The sequence below is a fragment of the Thunnus maccoyii genome, chromosome 21 (genome assembly GCF_910596095.1).
Source record: "Thunnus maccoyii chromosome 21, fThuMac1.1, whole genome shotgun sequence".
Classification (NCBI taxonomy): domain Eukaryota; kingdom Metazoa; phylum Chordata; class Actinopteri; order Scombriformes; family Scombridae; genus Thunnus; species Thunnus maccoyii.
The window spans coordinates 25,218,048-25,243,434 of NC_056553.1; the positions used below are offsets into that span (position 1 = coordinate 25,218,048).

A 25,387-nucleotide genomic window follows, 5' to 3' on the forward strand; every position below is an offset into this window, starting at 1 on the left:
GATTTCTATGTGTGCCCCCTGTCCTGTGGAAGCAGCAGCGTGCATATCAACTCACACTCAAAACTAATGTGGCTGATTAAAGGTGAGGGAGATATTGGAGGCGACACCCACTGACACACATCTCACACCTCCAGCAACACATCCAGTCTCTCAACCCTTTGCCGGCAGAGACAGCCCAACCGGAACGGCGTGCCCTCGTCCTCACAGGTCGCGCTGTGATGACATCACCTCTGACTGAGCCTGTCACAATCCTCCTCCTGATGATGTCTTCCCTGTGACACCTCTGTCAACGAGAGATGAAAGCTATGTGTTTGCGTGCGAGATAGAAACACACAGAAAGAATCTGTATACACATTTCCATTGACATCCTATTTTTAGACAGTAAGGGAATGTAATATAGATTTTAATAATGTAATATCACCAAGGCTTTTGGGCCCATATTTAGTAGAAAATCAGAGTAGAAAATCAGCTCTATGGCCTCTCTAATAAAGGTATTTCATTCACTTTCTGACAGTGATGGAAGAAGTACTTAGATCCTTTATGTAAGTAAAAGTACCAATGCGGCAATCTAAAAATATTATATACAAGTACAAGTTCAGTATGAAACACCTACTTAAATAAAAGTACATAAGCATTAGCAGCAAAATGTGCTTTGAAACATGAGCACCTAGTTGGCTGGTGAAGTTGTATAAGATCATTTTTCTTAAAGTCTGCACCTGCAAGGGCACATAAGTTAACAGCAGGTGTAGTGGAAAGGAAAAAGGAAAAGGACAGTGAAAAAGAAGATTCCAAATGCTCCTCAGCCTCATGATCTACCATATTAAATTGTATATACATTCAAAAGTTTAAGCGATGCAAGAGGTGTGCAAGAGTTTACGGCCTATTGCTAATCGGTAAACATCTTTATGAGATTTAAATTATTTATATATTTTGGCATCATTTCTCTGCATATGGAACCTAGACAGCTTAGTCACATATACATAAGCCTACACATAAAATGTTGCAATGCTCCATTTTTTAAATGTTCAGTCTTCACCTGTAATAAAAACTACAATAAATGATCATAATTTCTTCTCTCTGGTTGAGATAATCATAAAACGGTGACATCACACTCCCTGACAGAAGTCGTCCTCCTCTGCTGAAAGTCAGTGTAGGAAGCTTCATCATTAACTCTCAGTCCTGTTCTGAGATAGGACTGGTTTATTCCTGGGTTGCCGTTTAGTGTGACTCCTAGGAGGGATTCTGAGATGCTTGATAAATAAGGGCCCTGGATGCAGAGTCCCGTGTAAATTTAGTTCAGTAACATTTCATTTTCCCTCCCTATTTTGTTAATTACGGAAAGACTCACGATTTGAGTGGCACTCGTTACAAAATACAGAGATTTCAATTCATAAAGTGTGCCTTTGTCAGTGGCAAAATATGTCTGTGGTGACTTAAGAGCTCATTTCAGCAACCTTTTCCCCTACTTAGTCCAACCACATTGTTTGTCTGCATATCACATTTGACAGGCTTGTTTTTTACCTACCACCCCCCACCCCCTCCCGTTCCTCTTGTTAATAACAATATGACTTGTATCTGTGGTGCACCGGGCGCCACACAGGATGTCAGTCCACTGTTATTTCCTGAGCAGTGAGCAGGACTGATAAACGGCAGTGATTTGCTGAGCGTTTGACAGTTTGCTTATTTCCCTTTTGCTCAGAGGGCCCCTCATCAGCTAATTTCAACATGGCAGCCTCAGAAGCGCAAGTCTTTGGGGAAATGTCATTTTTAATTAAATCCCAGGTCCTTTAAGATAAGCAGTTAGGCGTTAATTTCACCCAGGGCGTGACGTTGTCAGGAGCCCAGGAGCATGACGTATGTCTGTCAAGATTAATTATTATGCAAAAACTGGCCTGTTTTTTCCCCGCTCCTCTCCTTTCCCCTTGCATGCAGAAGGAGTCCCTAACTGCCCAGCTAACAAAAAAACATCATCTGAATGGACCAGATTAACAGTCCCTGTTAATGTATATGGTTCCCTTGACATCCTGGGAATGTTCTTCATAATACCAGTCAGACATTTTGAGAAAGTTCTAAATGTCCAGTAGACAGCTTGTGGATTGATCATGATGTTATAAGGACATTAGAAATAAACATTCCCTTAATTTTTTTGGAGTAGGGTTCACTTATTATCCCGAGAAAACTTTTCCTAATGTCAATCAGATATGTAAAGGTGAGCCAATCAATATATTTTTATATTAAAAAAAAGATCAAATGACTATATGTAATGTAAAAAGTGTCGCTCATACTGATGGCACCTCAGAGTATTTCCACCAACTCTGCAGTTCTCCTCAGCTATTTGGCACTTTTTAGCGTCTTTCAGCTCATTGTTTTATTTTACTACCTGGAACTTTACTGGTCAGACTCATTTCCTGCAACATGCAACAGGCAGATTTTTGAAAAAGCTCTTATAATAATAATATACATCCACTGTACACTATCTGCCCAGCACCAGACAGCAGACAGATGAAGTTAGAGACTAGCTGGTGAACACAGTGGAACATTTAGCAGCTAAAGAGACAGATATTTTTCTCAGGAGGTGGTGGAAACCAAACTAGAGCTAAAAGTAGAGCTGATAAACCATTGTTTATCAGCTGGCCATAGACACAACTTTAAATGAATGCCAAAGTTGCTCTGTGTCTGCTGTCTAAATATTGTTTATTGTCATAAAAAATTGGCATCTGTTTGTTAACACGTTAACATTACAAATTACAACATTAACTTTATTATTTAATGTGTTCACAACTTGTTCTGCTCCTATTAAGTGGCCAAATAAATCATTTACTGTTGATTTAATATCCTGAGAACACTTTTACTGATGTCAACTCCTTAATACAGCCACAAAACCATAAAACATTGTCCAAGAGACATATTCTGAATAGATCATGAAGCTATTAGGTAATACATGTATTTTATGTACATGGAACAAATCAGATGTTTTCAGAATCTATTTTATATGGAGCATGATACAATCTCTAGGAAAAGAATGTTCTTAAACCAATGTTCTTGTTAGAAGGTACTTAATGCTTAAGACATTCAAATAAAATCACACGGCCAACTTTGTCAAAAGCTGAAGTAAGATCTAAAAGCAATAAAACACATGCTTGGCTACTGACAGCTGCTAAAAGAATATCATCAAGAACTCTGAGAAGTGCTGTCTCAGTGCTATGACCCACCCTAAAATCTGACTGAAATTTATCAGAGCCTTTGCCATTCATATGTTCGATGAGCAGCCCAACAACTATTTTTAGTTGCTGGGCAGCTGGGAAGTTTAGATATTGGGTGGAAGTTATTTAAAACAGGTGGATCAAGAGATGGCTTTTTGAGAAGTGGTTTAACTGTTGCTGATTTAAAATTAGCACTTGACCACATAAAAGTGAGGAATTGATAATGGCTAGGACAAATGGTAAGATTTTTTTAAAGAAGCGAGTTGGAATAATGTCCAGTGAACAGGAGGATGATTTCTTTTTAGTTATGACATTAGTTAGATAGTTAGTAGTGACAGACTTAAATGCTAGCAGGGCGCAAGGTGTTTTATAGCAAAGGTCACAGAGAGTTTGAGAAGGGGGGATAATTGCATTCCCAACAGCTTGAATCAGATTAGAAGAAAAATGATAAAAACTCTTCACATTTATAGACGGAGGGCCCGATAAAAAAGTGGGGGAGGGTTTGTGGTGTTGCTGATAACATCGAAAAGTCGTCTGGAGTCATGTTTATGTTTAGATATAAGATCCAAAAAATAATTAGTACGTGTAATTTTAACTTCCAAGTTAATACATTTCATGAGATCCCTCATTCTTTCAAGGTGGGTGGAGAGTTTTGTAGCCCTCCATTTGTATTCTGCTTTATGGCAAGTTCTCTTTATTGAATGGATTTCATTGTAAAGCCAGGGCTGAGATGGCATTTTAGGCTTTTTAAGTCTAACAGGAGCAATATTATCTAAGATATTTACACAAGTGGAATTAAAAGAATTTAAAATAGCAGAGAGCGAGTCAGCTGTGCATTACAGCTCATCGTACTGGAAAATGAGGTATTAAACAAATAAGTTATGGTCAGAAACCCTAATTTCTCTGCATAGGACGTTATTCAGTAAACAACCAGAAGATAAAACCAGGTCCAGGATGTGGCCCTTATTGTGTGTAGCTTTAGCTGGAGCCTGAAGAAGATTAAAAGAATCTATCACACTTAAAAACTCTGAAGCAAGGGGATACTCAGGGCAGCATGTACATTAAAATCATTGAGAATCAGAGTATTTTCATATTCAGGCATAACAAGAGACAGAAGTTCAGAAAAAAGGAAGTGACCCCTTAGATCAACCCAGTGAACCCTTGTGAGGGTCCTGACCCCAAAGTTGGGAACCACTGGCTTAGATCTCAGTCCTAACAGAAATGCTGCTTTAACGTACTGTGAAATATCTCATTTAGCTGTTTATTTCATTTGTAGGCGTTGAGCTTGCAGTTTTATTTACATGGAAGTTCTACCCTGTTTTCTATTAGAAAGCAAAAGCAACACTACGCAGACGTGACTTTACTAAATATTTGTCTCTGAATAAATTCAGGTGTGTTTTCTGGTCACTGTAATTGGCAGCGCGCTCAAAAGGCTTCGTAACTTTCCGCCAATTTCCGCCATTCATCGTCTCAGTTGGAAAAAAAAAAAAAAACACTTCACATTGCCTCCATTTTGCTGTCGTGTGTGTGTGCGTGCGCAGCGTCGGTGTAAACTGTGGAGAAAACAGGACAGAAAGCGGAGGCACCGAGAAATCCCTACAGAAATGGACGGGTAATATTTTATCGATGTCATTTGACACACATTGAGATTGCACTGAGTGTGCGAATGCGTCGTTTAATGGAGAAGTTAAGCAAGTGTCGTATGGTTTCCATAGCCACGCGTTCTCTGCCATTAAGGAAGTGCCTAATGTTAGCATGCTAGCATAACTTAGCTAAAGCCCGCTGTTAATAACATCAGTTGTGGTGTTACTTATTTTTGATAAACATTCTTTGCACGTATGGCGTCGTCCTAAGGAGACGCATTAAATGCAGTTAACACGACTACTGCTTCTCCATATTAGTATTTTACAGCTGGGTGCTAACTAACGTACAGTATCGTTGATCCTTTGTGTTGTAGCTAGGTAGCATTAGCTGGTGTATGTACTGGATCCTCTGATAAGCATGAGGTGTGTGCTGGTTTTAATAAATACGTCGCAGCATAGCGTGAACAAACACTTCTATTAACGAGCGGAGCTGTGAGGTTAAAATTTCAACATTCATTGAATTGAAACTACCGTTTAAAAAGTACACTTGTTGGCTATAATGCTTATTCAGTTAAATTTTAGTGTCATTACACATTGTGAAGGCACATATGTAAGGAAAGGGGGGCCGGGTGGGGGGGCAACATAGGGACATACATGACATAAGAATAGACACAGTATATACACATAGTAAGGCACAATATAGTAAAAATATATCGTAATGTAATATAGTAAAAAATCTGACATTAAGTGTATTAGGGCATGTTATTCATCATAGAGTCCAGATTGACCATGCATTAGGGTTGAATGAGGCATGACCTCAACCATACTTTAGGATGTGATGAATTGTAAATGAGCCCCATGGGAAACGAGTTGTAACATGAAGCCAGATAATGTCGATATGGTGAAGAATAGATATGGAGGACATACAGATATAGCTATGCACAAACCTTACGTATGTAAGAAAATAGTAACTTAAAGTGGAAGTTGAAGCGCTGGTATCAATGACTGGCAATGTGTCAGTTTGGTGTTCAGTCTATGAACAATATGCAATTGAACAGCTTTGGTTATTAAGCTTGTAACTGGACGTTTTAAAGTAACTGTCATTAGTTGAACATTTTGCTGTTCTTTGACTTATTGTAACAAATTGGCTTCAAAGCTGTCACACTACTTAACAGTAATAAATACACTCACTCAGCACTTTATTAGGAACACCTGTGCAATCTAATGCAGTCTGACACAAAACCTCTATTTTAATTAAGCTTATGCATTTTGAGTTTTTGTTGACATTATCAGGAAGGTGATGATTCTACTCAGTGTTTATCATTGAGGTCATAGTGAGTGGTGGTGGTGTACTGGAGCACATTATATTGAAAAGTGTTCCTAATATTTTGCCCCCCCCCCTGTATGTTAATGAGGTGGACAAAATGGCAAAGCTGTTTTTATTGGATTGCATTCTGTTGCACAGGTGTTATTAATAAAGTGCTCGTTGAGGGTATGTGATGAACTGGAACATAATATTATCCCCCAGCCATTTAGAGTTGGTAATAGATGCATGAGGATTGTGTAGCAAGTTCCTGTTTTCTGCAAAAAGTTTTCCCCATCAGATGTTTGCTTATCTGTCTTGTTTTCATTTCTGTATTTCATTTTAACCAAACAAACAATGTTTGTCTTTCAGCATCAGTGATGTTGCAGTTGGAGTGAAGGTGAGTTTTGCTGCTTTGGTTTTTAGTTAGTTTTCACTGCAGGAATCACATGAGCCTGCCTTGGACACTGTAGGTGTTTTTTTTTTTTTTTTTTTTTTTTTTTTTGCAACATTATGAAACAACATGCTCATTGTTATTCCTTACTGTGGTTGCGTAGAACAAACGGCTTGAGATTAAAGAAATGGATATTACAAAAATGACTGTTCTGTGTTAAACTTAATTCCTTGGACTTTTAGTGAAGGCCTCAAAAAGGCCAGCAGTGATTGGTCAAATAGCTCCACCTCAGACTTGATTAAAGGGAAGCAGTGTTGAGAGGACATTATTTCCAAAAAGGTCTTAGTCTGAACTTCTTCTACTATTTAAATTAATGATCTTTTTGTTTTTTTTAATGGTAGAAAATTGAGTCACATTGCCCAGAGCTGAAGGTGACTGAAATTGAACATTGAGTAGTTTTGTCCAACCAAAAGTTCAAATCCCAAAGATATCTAATATACCTTCACATAAGACATTGAAAACAAACATTCACCTTTCAGACACTGGAACCAGACAGTTTTGGGGGGACAGTTCATTTTGTGTCTGTCAAGTAATTTCAGCTTTAAATGAACAATTTCCAACACATTTAGTGACACTTCTTGACATTTGCTCCGTCACGTGTCTCATAGCAAGATCCCTTTTTCCTACGACCAAAGTTAATTTCCTTTTTGGTTATGCTAATTAGTTGATTGGTAGTTATCATGCATTTATAGTGTAATTCTTCTGGACCAAAATAAGAGAAATCTAGTGTGGAGAATTGGTTTAGCCTGAAGATAATGCTGTGTTTATATGCTGTGTTAAACCTTTTTGTAACACAATAAATGTTACCATAAAACCATCTTTGCATTTTAAATCCTTTTTTCGACATTGTACCCTCATGTAAACGTCTTAAGTCAGATTTCTTTGAAATATTTGTTTTGAGCTTTCATAGCATTAGAAGGGCTCTAATGAAATGTGTAGAGCTCGTGTCCCTGCTGATCACCAAACAAACTGGTTTCCTGGTGTAAGTGCATCGTGGCTCTGGCTACCTAACCTGATTTGATGAATGCCAGCTGCATTTCCGTCTGCACGAAACAAAGTTAAAGTCCTCTCTTGAAGAGAAACAGAACAGTCATAAAATACTGATTCCTCTGATATGGTTGGTCTTTGCCACCCTGTTTATTTCATCAATATTTCAATGTCAAAGACAAAACAGAGAAAGGGTTGCCAGCTGTTGGGAGAGAAATCATTTCTGGGATTCTTTTTAGCTCGTGCACTGTGTGCTCACATTTTGGCCTAAGTCAGACAACTTTATTACCCTTTCAATTTATTTGTGTCATGTCGCTGCAGCAGGGTCTGCAACATCTAGTTTATCGTAACCATAAAGAATGTTAGTGACAGAAGAACAATTGGTTCAAATTCAGTCAGACAGAAACAAGGAGGGGGTGTATGAAGCTATTATAAAGTTGTGTGTGTAATGGGTCCCCAGCCAGGTTCCTCGTCATCCCATCAGTCAGGTTTAAGAGCACAGAGCGCCCGTCAGCTCCAGCAAGCCTTCTGGGACCTAGTATAGCTCAGGATGAAATGACACATCTTGACATCTTAAATTCAGCAAGATTAAACCCCACACCAGCAAAGGAGTAGCCAGACCACTCTTCTGCTGTTTTATGTCCCTTCCCACCTACTCCTCAACCCTTTCTTTGTTCCTTTTAAACTGTCTTCAGAGAGCTCTGTTTTATTGTTGTCTTTGAGGGCCTGTCTGGAAAATGGAAATAGTTTTCCCCATTATTTCACAACAGTGCCTGACTGTCTGTCTTTGTCTTTTCTTTTTTTTTTTCTCCATAGAGAGGATCAGATGAGCTGAGTATGTACAACAGTCCCAACTCTGGCATGAGCAGTATCAGTGGTGAGTTCGTTCCGACCACCCCTGAATAGGGAGGGGATTGACAGAATTTGCATGAAGCCGATTGATCTGTAGTGACAGACGGCATTAAAAGAAATTAAAGGATTAATAGGTGTTTTGAAAAGTGAAACAGGCTGCGTCAGTTCAACTGTTCTCTCATGGGGAGCCATTTAATGCCTGAATAACATCACGCTCCTCAGTAGGTGGGCACCCACACACCACAGCATGTGACTGGAACAGACATGGTGGATACCACTGCATTTTAATGCCTCCTCACTGTTAGATGATATCAGCGGCATCGCAAAGAAAATTGCAGAATTAAGGATGACTGAAAGAACCGTTCAGACTGCCACAAAGAGAAGACGGAACATGCAAGTGGAGTTAACCGCCAACAAAATAAGAACAATGTGAAGGAACACACAAGGGTTTTGGGAGATTGTCTCGTTAATCAAAGTCTTAGTCTACCATTCCTACACAAGGTCCCCACCAAAGCTAATGTCACCCCAGGGGCCTGTCTAATAGAGTGTGATAAAGATTCTCAGGCTGCCTTTGTTTGGTAGCTTCACAATATTGGCTATTAGTAATGTTGAATAATCAGTCTCGCACAGATTGATGGCGAACGGTTCGTCCGAAGCAGGATTTTCCAGTTCTGCTGCGATACAGATTTAAAAAAAAAAAAAAGCCTTGTAAGAAAAAAACCCACCAATAACATGAGTAAGTCAGGTGATTTGATCATCTTCGAGTAGTTAGACTGGGCAAAGAAGTGTGGTGAAGATGATGAATTTATATTTTCTGTTCTCCTCATGAAAACACAAAACTTAATGTAACTGCATTACAAAGTATAAAGCAAGGCTAAGTAGCTTGTCTTTAGTGCACGGTGGCCATGGGTTCCATTGATGTGACATTGCCTCAGCGAATGGGAACACCACACACACACACAGTTGCTGTAGCTGTAATACTGCTAGAAAGAGACTGGAGAGGAGCAGTGGTATGTGGCAAAAAGGTAGTACTCCTTATGGAAAGCCTTTTATTTTAGAAGGGTGTCTCTGCAGACCAGAGACTTTGAGAGGGCGGGGTAACTACTTTGAATGGGCAGGGTAACTGTCAATCATTTTTTTTTAATTTGGCCAATCAGAGGCCTACAATTCTCTGGCAATCAAAGAGAGATTTCACCAATATGGTGCCTAAATTCAACAGAACCAGTCGTCAATCACTTTTTAATACAACTGATCATCTTTCTCATAGGAGAAGAAGGAGGTTCGACATGAAGAAGCTTGCGTCTCTTCAGACTTTTGAATTTTGAGATTTGGAGATTTTGAGCCAGACTAAAAGCTGTTAATATGTCACTTTTTTCAGGCAAGAAAGTCAATTTATCCTGACCACATGCCAAAACTCATGTTTGGAAATCTGCTCCAATGTTTTTGGAGATGTGAGGAGTCGCTGGCCGGGTGCTGGTCATCTCAGCTGCTAGCAGCCCCAACCCTGAGATGATCAGCTGGTCAATGTCCGTCGTCATCCTGGGGAGAATATGACCCGATGAACTGATCTGTGCAGCTCTTTGGTGATTCACCGCTGGCTCTAATGTCTCAGTAGCATTTTGATACATGATGTAATTCCTTCTGGAAGATAAATGTTGGTCTTAGGGCCGGGCGATTAATCAAATTTTATTTTCAATTATGATTTTGGCTTCCAACGATTATGAAAACAAAATAATCGAGATAAAACGATTATTGTGCTGCATTCTGTTTTCGCAGTGATGCTCTCGATTTGTCTTGTGTTATAAATCCAGCGCACCCCTTTCCTCTACAGCGCTGTGCTTTCACCCGTCTAAAAGCCCAAACTCACTCTCACTGGGAATCCACATAGTAAGCAAGACGTGAGCGGCGCATAAGTACTCTCTATCTGTTGAATCCAAACCAACGCCGACCTGCGTTCAGTGTCTCTGTCCACAGAAGCAGCCGTCTGTCAGCAGCAGCTCCTGGGGAGCTGAGAGGACACCGGGCTGGACTAACTGCCTTCACCAGACTGATGGACAGCAGAAATTTACTCAACCAAAATAGTTTTCATGTCGGCTCCATTGATTGATTCATTGATTTTATTTCCCTGCCCACCATAGTGAGTAAGGGATATCTGCCTGTAGTGAAACAGACAGCTCACAGACAGCCTTGATCAATCAACGTAGATACTGCTAATAAGTTCAGAACACATATACAGCATGATATTTGTGTGATTTAAACAGGTGTCTGTGCAGATTACGCTTCACTAAATGCGACAGAAATAGACCGGGAGCTGAAAAAAAAAACACGGGGGTCATCGCAAGATGCGCGTCACTGGCACATGTCTGGGAGTCTGTGTGGGTTGATACTTTTCATAAAATGGAAACATTTCTGTGAGTAATCGTGTTAAATAATCATGATCTCAATATTGACCAAAATAATTGTGGTGCTGATTTTTGCCATAACAGAGCAGCCCTAGTTGGTCTCACAGATGAAATCTAACGATTGTAGCTGCCACATGAGTTTGTTTTTACTGGACAGAACAACAGCGCTGCCTCTGCAGCTCTATATGTACAGATATCACCACATTTACATAAATATTAATGTATTAAAATAAACAGATCAGTCTACATTAAATTTAGTTTTATTTACACACCTACCTGACTGTAATAATGACAAAATAATAAATAAAATAAAATAAAATAATCTCAACTCTAATATGTTGTTTCGACCTGTTTTTAGTGCCGCTAACCAAGCTCCACCAGTTCAGTGAGGAACATGTTTCACTTCCTGTAAATTCTTCACAATATAAGTCTCCCGTTATTTAGTAATTTAAAAGCTTCTAATTTGAAGCAGTAAAGTAGGAAATGTTGAGTTTGCATCAGCGGTAACTTTATATAACTCTAATACATAAAGCTGGCCAATCAGAACAGAGCTGGGGGCTCATCGGGAGGGGGGCCTTAAAGGGACAGGACCTAAAATTGACTGTAGAGAGACAAGAGCTATACCGAGGGGCTGCATAAGGGGCCAGTATAAGATAAATAATACGTTTTTTTAAACTGTGAATCACGCAAAGCTACTCTAGTGGAGTCCAAAAATTAAAATTTAGAGCTGGAAATGAGCAAAATAGGTCATCTTTAATAAAAGTCTACAATACTAGTTGTTTACTGGCTCACTGTTTTCTTTTTTGACAGTGAACTGGAACTGTTTGGCCTTATTCTCCAACAAAATTTGAGTAAGGTGGCAAGTCAGCTGTTGCGTCAAAAAATAGTTTGAGCTCTAGTCGAAGGATCAAAGCATCAACAGACAGCAGCGTTTTTAATCCACATTTTAAACAGGCATACCAATTACAAATCGGAAGATAAGCACATCATCTCAGGGCTACAAAATAAACACCATCTTTTGTCACAACCTTCATTTTTCATCTTTTTGTTCTGTCTTGTATAGAATTTAAATTCCTTTGGACACTTTTGTCTGTCAAATTGTGATTTGATTTTGATGTGGACAAACTGTACTGCACCACGCACGTTCTCCAGCCTTTGCCACCATTGTCTCCAAAAAATCCAGGGAAAACCCCGGCTAGATAATGAATGGAACATGCTACAGTGAACCAGTTTTTAGGTTAGATTGTCCATCTGTCCTGTTTATCGGTTGTGTTGCCATCATGCATTTACATTGGGGGGAAAAAAAATCCAAGCAAGTTAAAATGGTGCTTATACCACAGAGTCAGCCAGAATTTGGGACTCTTGGCTTCCTTTTAGCCATCGGCAGTGTAATGCTGAAGGCTGAAGTGAACATAAGCAAGATGTGAGGTTATGTAACATTACCTAACCATGCACACTTTTTTACAGAATAAAACATAAGCTAAAATGAATATATTTTACAAAGGTGTTCAGGCGAGCAGAACATTCTTTGAAATCCTTGAATTCTTGATCCAGGTCATGAATCCTGTTTCTATGTATATTCACGCTTTGTTCCACCAGCAGCAACAAAGATTTCTGACCTAAATCCTTTAGTGTTTTGTGTTTGGTTTATGTTTCCACAACATGTAAACAAACAAACAAAAAAAATTGGAACAAACATCTAAAGCTTAGGGTAATCAAAAAATGTTTTGTGAGTTGTTAAACTATTCATCTACATTGTATAGAAATGGGGATGCACAAAATCCACGGTTCGGTATGATTTCGGTACAGCAGAAAAAAAGAAGGGTAGAAAATAACATTTTGGTCTTTTTATTTTGAAAAACGTAAACATCCAACAATGGCTCATTGGCCAAAACTTTTACTGAAACAGTTTAGTTGCTGCAGTGGAAAAGAAAAACTTTGTGTTTGTTGCAAGGAGTCAAGACACCTGCTGACAGTCGTTATGTGCTGATTTATGGTCTAACTGTAGCATATAAAGTAGTGTAAACTAGCTCCACCTCCAGCAGCTACAACAGTAACATACTGCTCTAACACTGATGCTTCACTATTAATAATCTAATGATGTCATATGTAATATGTAATGCATGGAAAAATTAAAAGCCATGTAAAAGTCCATGTAACTGAGAATTGCAACTGCCTTATTTAAGCTGGATTTAGTCTCTTCCTTGTGTATTTGATGTTTGTCTTCCCTATCTGTTGATTTATTTCTACTTAAACTGTAACTGGTGTGCTGTCTTGGCCAGGTCTCCCTCGGAAAAGAGATCTCAATCTCATACTTTTTAACTACATTTTTGTCTCTCAGAACTGGTTTTTATCAGATAGTTGTTCTGAATGGCTTCACTCAAAGGCAGAGTGAAAAGCCGAGGGGGATGGAGAGACGCGATATTGTCTCACTACAGAGATAACGGAGCATATTTTAATATTAGCGTTGCACTTGGTCAGTTTTATGGGTCTTTTGTTTGTCATTCTGACGGCAGCGACTCTACAGGGTAACCTGGGCAACCAGCCTACCTTGGCTAAGCTGGCGAGCACACACCCATGAGCATGCTATAGCTATCTGGTGCACTGCCAAAACGTTCCGTGTAGAACTCGTGTTCTAGAGTTATTGTTCTGCATGTCGGACTAAGTGGATTATTAAACTATTTTGACAGTAATTGTTTGGGTCACAGAGCATATTCTTCGTACCACTGTGCGCACCAAACCGTAACGTCTGTACTGTTATGGTTTGGGACAAATAGACGCACCGTTACACCCCTATATAGAAAGAATTCTATCAATAGGGTAAACGTTGTTAGCAATGGAGATAAACACTCTTCAGTGCTGCTTACAGAGGTTAAAAGACGTGCCTCTCAGCCAGTTGAGGTCACCCCCTATATCCATTCTAAAGGACAGTCTCCCAAAACCTGAATATCTTATACAACATTGAACATGCAGATATACAGTCCCTGATACTGTTTCAGCAGCCAATAACAACACAGCACATAGCAAGTTAGAACATCTAACCATAGCAAGGGAGAAAAGTTTGGGTGGGTGAGTTTTTGGGTAAAGGAGAAGTCTGGTGACATGTTTTTCTTTTTGTCAACAAATCCCATGTTCAAACCATGTATAAAAACCTGATGTATCTTATTCCTCTGTGCCACAGAGCTCCATTGTTGTCCAAAAGTTATTAAGAACACATCAGTTCAGTAGGAAGCAATGGGCTCGGGGCTGAGTGCCACAGACAGGGTAGGGAAGTCAGAAAGTATTGGGAGATGGACACGTTCATGGGATTACTTGACACTAACAAAAACGTAGAATATCTCCAGCCTTACCCTTTTTTAAATTGGGATGATGTCATTGTTTTGGTTAGCCCATTTAATCAGTGCTTATGCTAAATTTTAGATGGGGCTTCTAATGGCAGTGACAGTAAAAAGCTGAAGGTGGAGGAGGCCCCACCTTCTCGTGTGCTCCACATCAGGAAACTACCCAACGAGGCCTCAGAGACAGAAGTCATCGCCCTCGGTTTGCCTTTTGGCAAAGTCACCAATATCCTCACACTGAAGGGAAAGAACCAGGTGAGTGGGAGAGACTGATGGACAAAGTGTGTTTGTAGAATTCTTCACCGAACAATAGTTTGGTGTCAGTTTGAGTGTGGGTTGGGGTGGGTGCTGAGAATAATGCTGTCTTTCTGGATTATAGAGGTCAGATTGAGTTTTATTTTCCTGTCTTGACATGTGGAGAACCACCGCATGGATATTTTGGATAAAATTCAGCCTTGCTGTCTTGAACAGCATCTGAAACATGCCCACAACTCCATACAAAAGCCGGCCAAAAGCCTGTTGTCTGCCTGCAGAGGAGGGCCGTAAGAAGTGCTTGACATTTGTCCCTTAGATTCCTGTCAAGTACAGCTGCTTTGTTCTCCTCACAGCACCGGCGTCGGTGCATCGGCTAGTCTCGATCGATCGGCAGCTGCCTCATTTCAACGTTCAGACAACTTCCTCTGTGTCGCTCTGATAACGCTGCTGTTGCCACCACAGTGGCTTCAGCGGTGCATTACATCTCACTCTGCAGCAGTGACCTCTGACAAGGAGGCGGTGTTGTTGGGCTTGTTTATTTATTAGAATAACTGTTTATTTTTCTGTTACTCAATTTACTCGAGATTTCTGTGACAGTTGGTGGAAGGTTTGTCCAAATTAGGGCTGACCAATTAATTGAAGTTTTATCGCTATTGTAACACGGTCTACTGCAATTTTCAAATCAAAGGGGGCACAGTATTTTTAAAAGTGAAATGTGTCAAAAACACCATTTTAAATTAAATATTGTCATGCCGCAGAGATGTTCTGCCCTACAAAAATCACACCATAATCATTTTAATGTTTTTCAATGAGAATAATGATGTAAAAACGATCATTCCCCAATTGCAGTATCAGTCAAAATAATCACTATTAGATATTTACTCATTTTCAGCCCTAGTCCAAATCTAGTAAAAACTTGGTAGGAATTATCAGAGGATGACTTAGTGAATGGTAACAACGGTGGTGAGTTCATCAGAGCTTTGAGTTCACTCTTCTCTTCTTCCAGGCATTCTTGGAGATGGGGACGGAGGAGGCAGCCATCACTATGGTTAACTACTATACCACAGTAACTCCTCACATCCGCAACGTTCCCGTCTTCATTCAGTACTCCAATCACAAAGAACTCAAAACTGATGCTGGCAATCAGGTTAGTAGAGACAGGCTAACTGTGTTCAGGGAACTCTTAACTCTTTTTTTTTTTTACATTTCTTCTCATTTGCTAGTGAATAAAATAATGGCTCGTCCTCTCGTGTGCTTCATTGTTAATGATGGTGACTGACAGCTTGTGTTTGGCTGTAGCGGACCCAGGCAGTACTACAGGCAGTGTCAGCAGTCCAGTCTGGCGGGTCACCCAGCTCAGACGTACAGGAGGCTCTGGCTGCAGCCTCCAGTCCTGTGCTGCGGATCATCATCGACAACATGTTCTACCCCGTAACGCTGGATGTACTGCAACAGGTATAAAGCACGCACACAGTACACATGTGACCACTTCTACTTTGAACCCGCTGATTGTCATATACAGCTGCAAAAGTCATTTAATATAAGAGGGACATTTCATACATATAGTTTGAATTGACTGCAGTGTTGCTCTTGCTTTTGTGATCTTTAGTGATAATCATGACAGCTTGACCAGTAATGTTTTTGCATTGAATTGTAAGCTAAAGTGCCTGATGCGGATTCTATTCACACTCCTGCAAATAAAAGATTTAGCAGTTGTCGTGATCCCACGCAGTAACAAATGGTTCAGCTGGCAAGTTTGAGGATATATGTTGTTTAGTATTTGAATGTTAATGTTTCCTTGGTTTGTTTCCAGATTTTCTCCAAGTTTGGCACAGTCATGAAGATAATCACATTTACCAAGAACAATCAGTTTCAGGCCCTTCTGCAGTTCAGCGATCCTGTCAATGCACAGCAGGCCAAACTGGTAAGAAATCATCCTCTCTTAACTCAGGCTGTACATGTTTATCACTAATCATTCATTCAGTCTAGCTTAATGTAGTAATTGTTGAGCTCTTCCCACGCCAGGCACTGGACGGTCAGAACATCTACAACTCATGTTGCACACTGCGTATCGACTTCTCCAAGCTGGTCAACCTAAATGTCAAGTACAACAACGATAAGAGTCGTGACTACACGCGACCTGAGCTGCCGGCTGGCGATGGCCAGCCCAGCCTCGACCCCACGGTGGCCGCAGCCTTCAGCAAAGACTCCAACTCCCTCCTCGGTAAGATCCCAGGTACATGACGCTTTTATTATTCCTTCTTTTATCTTTGGTCTCTGATCCAGTCTAGCAAATGCTTTTAAGCCGTGGTCATGTCTAGCTAGTTTTAATGATGAGACCATGTGATTAGATCTCACATGGTGTGATTTTATTGTGAGACAGGATTGTGTTCATGTAAAAGAACTGTGACTCGGCTAAAACAGTTTGAATAGAATTAGTAGATATTTAATGGTAGCTTTTATATGAATGAGTCATTTGAGGTGGCTATAAAGTAGTCTCTTTGCTTAGAGTTGTAATGCTGTGGTTTAGTTGAAGTGCTGCACCCCACTCCATGATTGTCTTGTCTACTTCCTGACAGGAGCCCTGAACCCTCTGAGCGCGGCAGCGGCGGCCGCTGCTGCTGCAGGGAGGGTGGCCCTAGCTGGACAGGCAGGATCCAGCGGGGTGCTGTTGGTCAGCAACCTCAACGAGGAGGTCAGTAACATTCATACACACACACACACACACACACACACACACACACACACACACACACACACACACACCAGTCAGATGGACCATCTAAGGCCATATTTAGACCAATTCAGGCAGTGTGGCAAAAACGCCAGTCCTCCCATTCTTTTGAATAGGGCTAGTGTGTTTAGCCTGTGGGCATTTTGGCCACAGCGGCGCTGCACCAGCCTGTGGCGAGAAAGTTGATCCAGAGTCAGCTTTCGGAGAAACGCAACCCGACATCACGCTGCAATGGCCAATCACAGGCGGAGATGAGACTGATCAGAGCTAAACTCTGCCATGAGGGAGTACAAAGATGCTATCAGGAGGAAGGGAGGACATTCCTCTTCGTTTGATAACGTTAAAAGTAAAGTTAGACTTTGCTGTCGGTTTCCCAACTCATTTAAAAAATGACAAGAGAAAAAGAAAGGAAGAGAGAGAGCAGCCGTGGTGGAGCGAGCTAGAGTGAATGAAGAGAGGGAGCGCCGGCAGCGAGAAAGTTGATGAATCAGATCAATAAAACCTTATTTTCTGATTGTTTCACAGCGGTTATGTCTTAGCACAAACACCTCCACTCAACCCTGCGCTGCACCGCCTGATTTGGTCTGAATGCGGCCTAAAACTTAAACTCCACCACCTTTACCCACCTCCCAACCCCTCTGTTGTTGTTTTTTTGCCCCCTGGTTGTCCTCCTTATACTGCCATTTCCATTTTCATTGCCTTTCACCAGCCATTCAGGACACATTGAGGTTTTTGTACATATTTAACCCACGATCTTGAACTTACACAACTTATTTTGGCAGTTCCATATGACACTTGTGTGATCTTGGGCAGTGACTTTTAGAAATGAGAAAGTAGAGAGTTTGATGCAGTTGTGCCGCCTTTAACTGAACATTAGAGGATGGTTTTGTGGACCTGTAGATATTTTTATAGCACCACATTTTTCTTTGTAGCACAGCTGATATCTGATCCGTAAAAATCAGGTTCACATCCCTAGAAAAGCCTCCTGGGTTCTCTCATTTTTTTAAAAGTATTTCCATTTTTAAACCAAGAGGAGCTGTGAGTTGGTGTACAATTTAATTTATGGTGTCTGTTCTAATCTCTAATCACTGAACTCTCTCAGGACACAGGAAGAATCACAATTGGTGTTCCACTTTCAAACCCCAAACGTTGTTAGAAGAGATAAATTGTTCTTTTTGATATGAAGCAAGATTTTTTTTGTCTAACCTTTTCTTTGCTGTATTTTCTAGTGTCCTTTACAGTACATGCCCAGAGCCTTGCTGTTGTTTTTTTTTTTTTTTTTCTTTTTTCCCTTTTGGTCAAGAGTCATTATGTCCCCCCGTCTGAGGGAAGGGGGGATTTGCTGTCTCTGTCACCACACCAAAACCTCCCCTCTTTTCCTCATCCACTGTTCTTCCCTTCCCTTCTCTTGTCAAACTGTATCTAACTCAGCTAACTGTCTCTCTTCTGTTTTTTCTCTCTAAGCTGTCCTCACCTCTCCTCAGCTCATATAAAAAAAAAAAAGCTCATATGAAATCATTCTGTGGTCTCCTGACCTGTGCCTCGGTTCTGGGAACAAATACCTGCCTCTCTGAAAACGCTCACTCGCTGTCTTTTCTCCCTCTTCCTCTGCGTTTTTTTTTTTTTTTTTTTTTTTCTCCTTCTCTAACTGTGACTTAAATAGCATCTAATTTGTCTCACCTAATGTGTCTGTCTCTTTCCTCATCAGTCTGTTCTCTCTGGCTGTGAATGAATGTGTCATACCGGAGCCTTTGACAGTATCTAAACCATTCAAACAGAAGATACTGTGCTTCAACTTTCTTTTTAGCCTCTCGGACTTGTGTGAACGCCACCTTTTCACTCAGATGGCCTTCACATCAACTCTTGCATGCTAAAATTTTTTGCTGCTCAACTAAATTGTAATTGCATGGTCTCTTAACTAATTTTCCCCCCTCAGCTTCTGTCACTCTCGTAGTACCATACTCCCTCGCTGAAAGATTGCAGATCTTCAGATTTCTGACCTGCTGCATGTTGTTTTTTATCCCATGGTTATGACTTTTATATTGCTGATTTTTTTATTATAATTTTGACATGAATGTACCTTTTACCCCATGCTTGTCCAGGGTGAAATACATTTTGGCGAGTTACAAGTTATTGCTGTATTTTGACTAAAGAAAAAAACATTGATCCAAGCCATTATCTCTGACCAAACTACCTGCATTATTCCAGTGTACTGACCTATATTTTATTTTTTGTCCCTCCCCCCCTCCTCACTTTTTATTTTCCCCCCCCTCCCAATTTGCATTTGCCTCCCTATACATCTCCCTCCTCTCTCTCTCTACCCCCCCCACCCCTCTCTCCCCTCTCTCCATTCATCCTTCCTTCCTCCACTCCACTGCTGGTGGGGGGGGTGGGGGGGGATGATTTTTTTTTTAACTCCTCAAATCACCCCCTTCTTCCTCCTCCACCACCACCACCCACCTCCTCCTCCTCCTCCTCCTACATTAACACGCCCCCCTCCCCTCCCTTCCTCCAAAAAACCCCCCCTCCATGACTCTTCTTCCGCCGCCTGCTCCCCTCCTCCATGACCCACCACCTCCATCACTCTCCGGGGGGAAAACAAAAACCACCATTCCTCCTACCTACCTCCGTTCTGGATCGATCTGTCCATCTCTACCTCCGCTCCGCTCCGACTCTTCTACCTCTCTACCTGTCTCACGCTGCTTGTTGCTCTTCTCTCCCTCTAAAGATGGTTACGCCCCAAAGTCTGTTTACCCTCTTCGGTATGTTATCGTTAGCTCTCTCTCTCTCCTCTCTCTCTCTCTCTTTCATCTGCCTTCTCTTTTTGTTCTATTTCCATTCTATCTTTGAGACATTTGTCATTATTATTATTATTATTATTGTTATTATTATTATTATTATTACAAGCTTATGTATATTTGTTTGCGCACAGTAGCTTGTTTGGTAAATTATAATACATTTTGGACCCCCTGTTTATTGGTTTGGGTTAATGTTTATCATTTTGCCCTGAAATTCACTATGTAGTAAGTAGATAATGCACGGTTAAGTGATTTATTTTGAGCATGTTTTTATTTCTAGCCATCTGCCACAGCTTGATAACTTATCTGTTTAGAGGGTGTCTCTTCTCTCTTTACCTGTACCTTTCTACACACCTCTCACTCTAAAAGTCTTCTGTAAAAATTTCTTGTGTGTACTCTGCTATTCTCTCTTCTTTTGATTCTTGTCTGAAATATCCTTGTCTCCAGCGCTAACTTTTTTTTGTTTTTTCTAACTGTCTGCTTTCTCTCCACCTCACCTCTCCTCCTCCTCCCGCCTGCCTGCGGCTCTAATGTAGGAGTCTACGGGGATGTCCAGAGGGTGAAAATTCTTTACAATAAGAAGGACAGCGCTCTCATTCAGATGTCAGACGCGAACCAGGCCCAGCTAGGTGAGCAGATTTCCTAACCAATCGGATTCAGTCATCCAGGTTGAAATGATCTTGTTATGCTAGTGGCTCTTTATCGTATCTTTAAGTTATATTTTCAACGTTATAAAAGCAACAGACAAAAACAGGAAGATTTAATTTCTGTCTGTGATCAGCTGTTGTTGACTCAGAGAACAGAACCAGTTTTGACCGGTTCCCTGATTCATGTTCACAACCCCTCATGAATGTATCGGGGGATGTATCATATGTATGAACGTTCAACCGATCGCTGAAACTGTTGTGATGCAGGCGGATAATTTTAGTTCAGACGACTCTTCCACTCGCTATCGTGGAGTGACGTTACACAGCGTGGTGTTCTTTTTAAAGTCACAAACTATCTTTTATCAAGTTGAGACACAAACTACAGAGAGCCTATTAACCAAACAACTGCCAAATGTTTCCCTTCAGCTGTCACAGAATCAATGTTAACTGGCTACAGCTGATCTAATCTTTGATCAGTGATGTTTGTCATTTGAAGCCAACAGAAGTGAGGGTCAGCGAGGCTAAAACTGAGAATCTGAGTATTCTGCCGACATGAAACTAGATCCATAATGAACTGACTGTCTGAAACAAGCCTAATGTATTAGGTCATTGTGGGATTTGTTGGATTTTAGTGTGATTTTTGCATCAATGTGAAGAAGTTTCTTAATTATTTGTATTTATTTCACTGGATGTGACAAAAGCATTCTGTTCCCATCTGGTTATTTTATCCATAAGCAGTTTCTCAATTGTTTTTTTCCCCCAGAAAGTTTACTAAAACACTATATTCATCTGTTGCTAATTGGATATGGATCCAGTTTCAACTCTGTAGTGTCGCAATTGTTGTGGTATTGGGTTCAGTTAAAGCAGCAAGTGAATAGCACGTGGCAGAATGCAGCCTCCTCACCACTGACCTTCGCTGGTTTACTTTCCTTTTGCCTCGACCAAAGCAATGAGCCACTTGAACGGCCAGAAAATGTACGGGAAGATCATCCGGGTGACCCTGTCCAAGCACCAGACGGTGGCGCTGCCTCGTGACGGCCTGGACGACCAGGGCCTGACCAAAGACTACGCCAACTCCCCACTCCACCGCTTCAAGAAACCTGGATCCAAAAACTTCCAGAACATCTTCCCACCATCTGCCACACTCCACCTCTCCAACATCCCGTAAGTACAAGGGGTCTCATTTATAAAACAGTGCATAAGATCTATAATAATAATGTATGTTTGCACAAAAGCCGGAAATGGTGTGCGCCAAAAAAATAATCAGATTTACAAAACCGCGCGCATGCACAAATGCACATATTTTTCCCTTTATAAATCACAGTCCACCTGGAAATGTGCTCACGTAGTTCAACCTCATATCCAGCCGTCTACACGCCCACATTCAACCATAAATAGTCAATGCAAAAGTATTCATGAATATTGATATTCATGTGTTTCTTTCACTGGACCAATCAGTCTCTGTCTTGAGACGCCTGACCAATTGGTGCTGAGAGTCAGTGTATCGCTCGCTTGTTATTGGGCAGCTGCACAGGAATGACCGCAACAATCATGAACAGACTTTTACTGTTTTATTTCTACAACCGATGATGATAAGTTGATCAGTTAGTTAACGTGGTTGAGTTGGAAAGGAATCAGTATATTCAGGGTTCATATGGAGGAAGGGCCAGCCAGACTTTCCTGAATCCTTCCACCTGCCACATCCTGACATCATTCATTGCAGCAGCTGCTGTGCTTCTCCTCAGCTGACCCTCTTCTCTGCGCTCCAGGTGAGAGCGCTGATGAAATGTTGAGCAGACTTTGATTTAAGATTTGAGTTGGTTTATATCTTTTCAAATTGAAAGGTGCTTATGGAATAGTTATGGCTCACTACGAGCGCAAGTACAGATAACACTGCTGGTCTGAATGTTTATGATAAAGTGAATCTATAACTAACTTGTAATTTGAAGTGAATTTATGTGTGAGAGGAATCATTATACAATCTGGCATCAGTTCACCACCTCACCATCTTCGTTACCAATTTCCCTATTACTAACTATTTTGACATTATAGACCAAACAAAAAAAGAATCAGCTGATTGATAATCAAAGTAATAGTTACTTACAGCCCTAATACAGATAGCCTTGGTTGTATTCATCCAGGTTTTGTGATATCTGACATTTCTCTCGCCACCACACTACAACGGAAGTGGACAGAATTTCATTTGTGATGCTCACGGCTTCGAAAAACTACATGTAAAAAGTTCAACAACAACTTTTCCGAAACAATAATCCACAAGCATCTCTGTGAGCAGTTTTCAGTGGAACTACTTTATGCCAAAGAATTACGACAGCCACACAACGAGGTGTGTTTGTGTGTCATAACATGCCTGAAATTTCATGTGTAATGTGTTCTTCATGTGAATAGACAAGATGTGACGGAGGACGACCTGCGGCTGCTCTTCTCCAATGCTGGAGGCACTGTGAAAGCATTCAAGTTTTTCCAGTACGTAGACCTATCCTACAATGAGACATGTTTGTCACTGTTGAATAATCATTTGGGATTCTTGCTCTATTTTAGTTTTGCACTCCAGTGTTTCCTGTGACACCACTGTTTCATATTTTCCAGGGATCGTAAAATGGCTTTGATCCAGATGTCAACCGTGGAGGAAGCTATCCAGGCTTTGATTGACCTTCACAACTACAACATGGGAGGCAACCAGCACCTGAGAGTCTCCTTCTCCAAGTCCACCATTTAAGAATGTGACCCACAAAACTCCTGACAGCACCATAGTTTACTGCGTGGGAGCTGGCTGTCAGCAACCTTTCAGACTGTGTCTGGACACTGGGGGGGGGACCACATTGATTGAATCAGTTTTGTTGTTGGGGTTTTGTTGATCCTGTCATTCCTTGAGAGAGACTGAAACCTTTGACTTGCATCCTGTTTTTTAAAAAAAAAAAAAAAGAACAATTGAGTACGTTGCAGATACTGGATCCTCCCAGCTGATCTTAACTGTACCTCTGTATTTTTATGTCAAGCAAAATATTGACATGATTGATTGTCCCCCTGTATGATAGTTTGATGTAGATCAGTGTTTAACTCTTGATTTAGTTGAAAAGATACAGTACTTATGTGCCTTACTTGACAATATCAACTGTTTCTACAGCTGGACATGTTCATTAATACCCTCCTATGCTTTTGAGGCACATTGGTATTGGATATTTTTATGTTTTGTCATCTTCTAGATGTTATTACAGTTTTTGAAGGTCTGCCACCAACCAGGCATTGCTTTTTTTGTTTTGTTCCAGAGTTTTAGATTCATAACATTTTCCTTTTTAGTTTAGCAGGAGAGAAGGATATTCCTGAGGCAAGAACATGTAAGAGTTTTTACAGCAGCCTGCAACGCGCAGTTGAACTTGAATTCCATTATTCCACAAGTACTATGTTCAGTGTAAGATTGTTCTCCCCCAGTTTTGAGTTCACAATTCATGCTTCAGATAAACTATCACAACGTGGCTCGTGGCTAAGTATTTCTTTCTTTCTATCTGTGTTTTTGAAGCCTTCCATGCGTTTTCCATAGCAGTGAGGTGTAATTGTCAGTGACAATGGTTTTCTAAGCATGTATAGTTATGATAGGATCTCACATCAGAAAGTGTTGCATGCTGTGAAAGCAGTTAGAAGATGAGTCCACTGTGATTTCATTGTCATGTGACAGTTTATTCGAGAGGGCTACTCGGTTGGACCAAAGTTTCTGTGCCTTTAGTGTTCCTTTAATTCATTTGAACAAAAACAAGCATTTGGAAACACTGAAATTTTGCATTTCAGGGAAAAATGTCCAGAATTTTAAGTGTTAATTCCCTCATGTTTTTTAATACAAGACCTCTTGACTTGAGGTGTTTGTTCAGAAATAATGGTTATGTATATTTTTTTTCCTCCCAAGTCCGATTTTTATACAGCTCAAAATGTAAGGATTTGGTATAGGTCTGAAGAGGCACAATTAAAGGATGAATTATTTTCTAACAAGGGGAGGTGCGACTTGGTTTCCTGCTTTTTGAGTTTTCCCTCTCATGGTCTCTCTCGTGTATTCTGCATTACCTCTGTAGCATGCCTAATAAAACTCTTCTGTAGCTCTGCATTCACCTCCTCTGCCTCTCTTCTCTGTTCTGTCTGCTCAGCTCACTTCTGAAACCATCTTCAGTCCCAGGGTGGGAAGAAAGCCAAAATCCATTTTGGAGCCACTTGAAAACAAGCTCTAATAAGCCAGATTGAGCCCTCTGATGGTACTAATTCACAGGACAAGAAGTACATTTTCTTGATGTGTTTCCCACCCTGCCAACTGACACAGTCTATTCCTCTGATGTCTTGCTCTTCTTTCCTCTGGTAGTTGCCTATTTTCTAATCAGTCTCTAAGGGCCTTCGCTCTCCTGACAATCTGTCTGATCTATCTACTTGCTCTCACACCTTTATCAATTACGTAAATGGCCTCAGTTGTCATTTTTCCAGGCATTCTGCATTTTACTGTACTGGCAGCTTTGGAGCATTTTTGAATAAAATTGCTACAGGCACAAGCATAGATAATAGGATGTGTTAAGCCAATTAAAGCCTTATTGTATTAACAGAATGCCACCGAGGGCTATGATGGCATACTTATCCGAATCACAGATGTTCTGGGCAAAGCTTAGGTCTTTTAAGAATGTAAATCCATCCATCCATTTTCCGCCATTTATCCGGGACTGGGTCACGATGGCATCGGACTGAGTAAGGAAACCCAGACATCTTTCACCCCAGCAATGCCCTTCAGCTCCCTCTTGGGGATCCCAAGGTGTTCTCAGGCCAGAAGAGAGGTGTAGTC

The 25,387-nt window shown here is 40.8% G+C and overlaps 1 protein-coding gene across 3 annotated transcripts; it reads left to right on the forward strand.

Annotated features, from left to right (window-relative positions):
* The first annotated feature begins 4,664 nt into the window (after positions 1-4,664).
* Positions 4,665-24,050, forward strand: LOC121887979 (polypyrimidine tract-binding protein 2-like). Of its 3 annotated transcripts, none has more exons than XM_042399179.1 (14): positions 4,665-4,815; positions 6,462-6,489; positions 8,347-8,407; positions 14,205-14,377; positions 15,384-15,524; positions 15,677-15,832; positions 16,191-16,301; positions 16,403-16,613; positions 16,957-17,072; positions 19,840-19,873; positions 20,446-20,538; positions 21,504-21,720; positions 22,963-23,040; positions 23,164-24,050. In XM_042399179.1, exons 1-14 carry the CDS (start codon positions 4,808-4,810, stop codon positions 23,291-23,293), a joined length of 1,557 nt encoding a protein of 518 aa, XP_042255113.1. In that variant the 5' UTR covers positions 4,665-4,807; the 3' UTR covers positions 23,294-24,050. The 3 variants fall into 3 exon arrangements, with proteins under 3 accessions (XP_042255113.1, XP_042255114.1, XP_042255115.1); XM_042399180.1 differs by having other exon boundaries at positions 16,403-16,601; XM_042399181.1 differs by having other exon boundaries at positions 8,347-8,365.
* Positions 24,051-25,387: the final 1,337 nt, after the last annotated feature.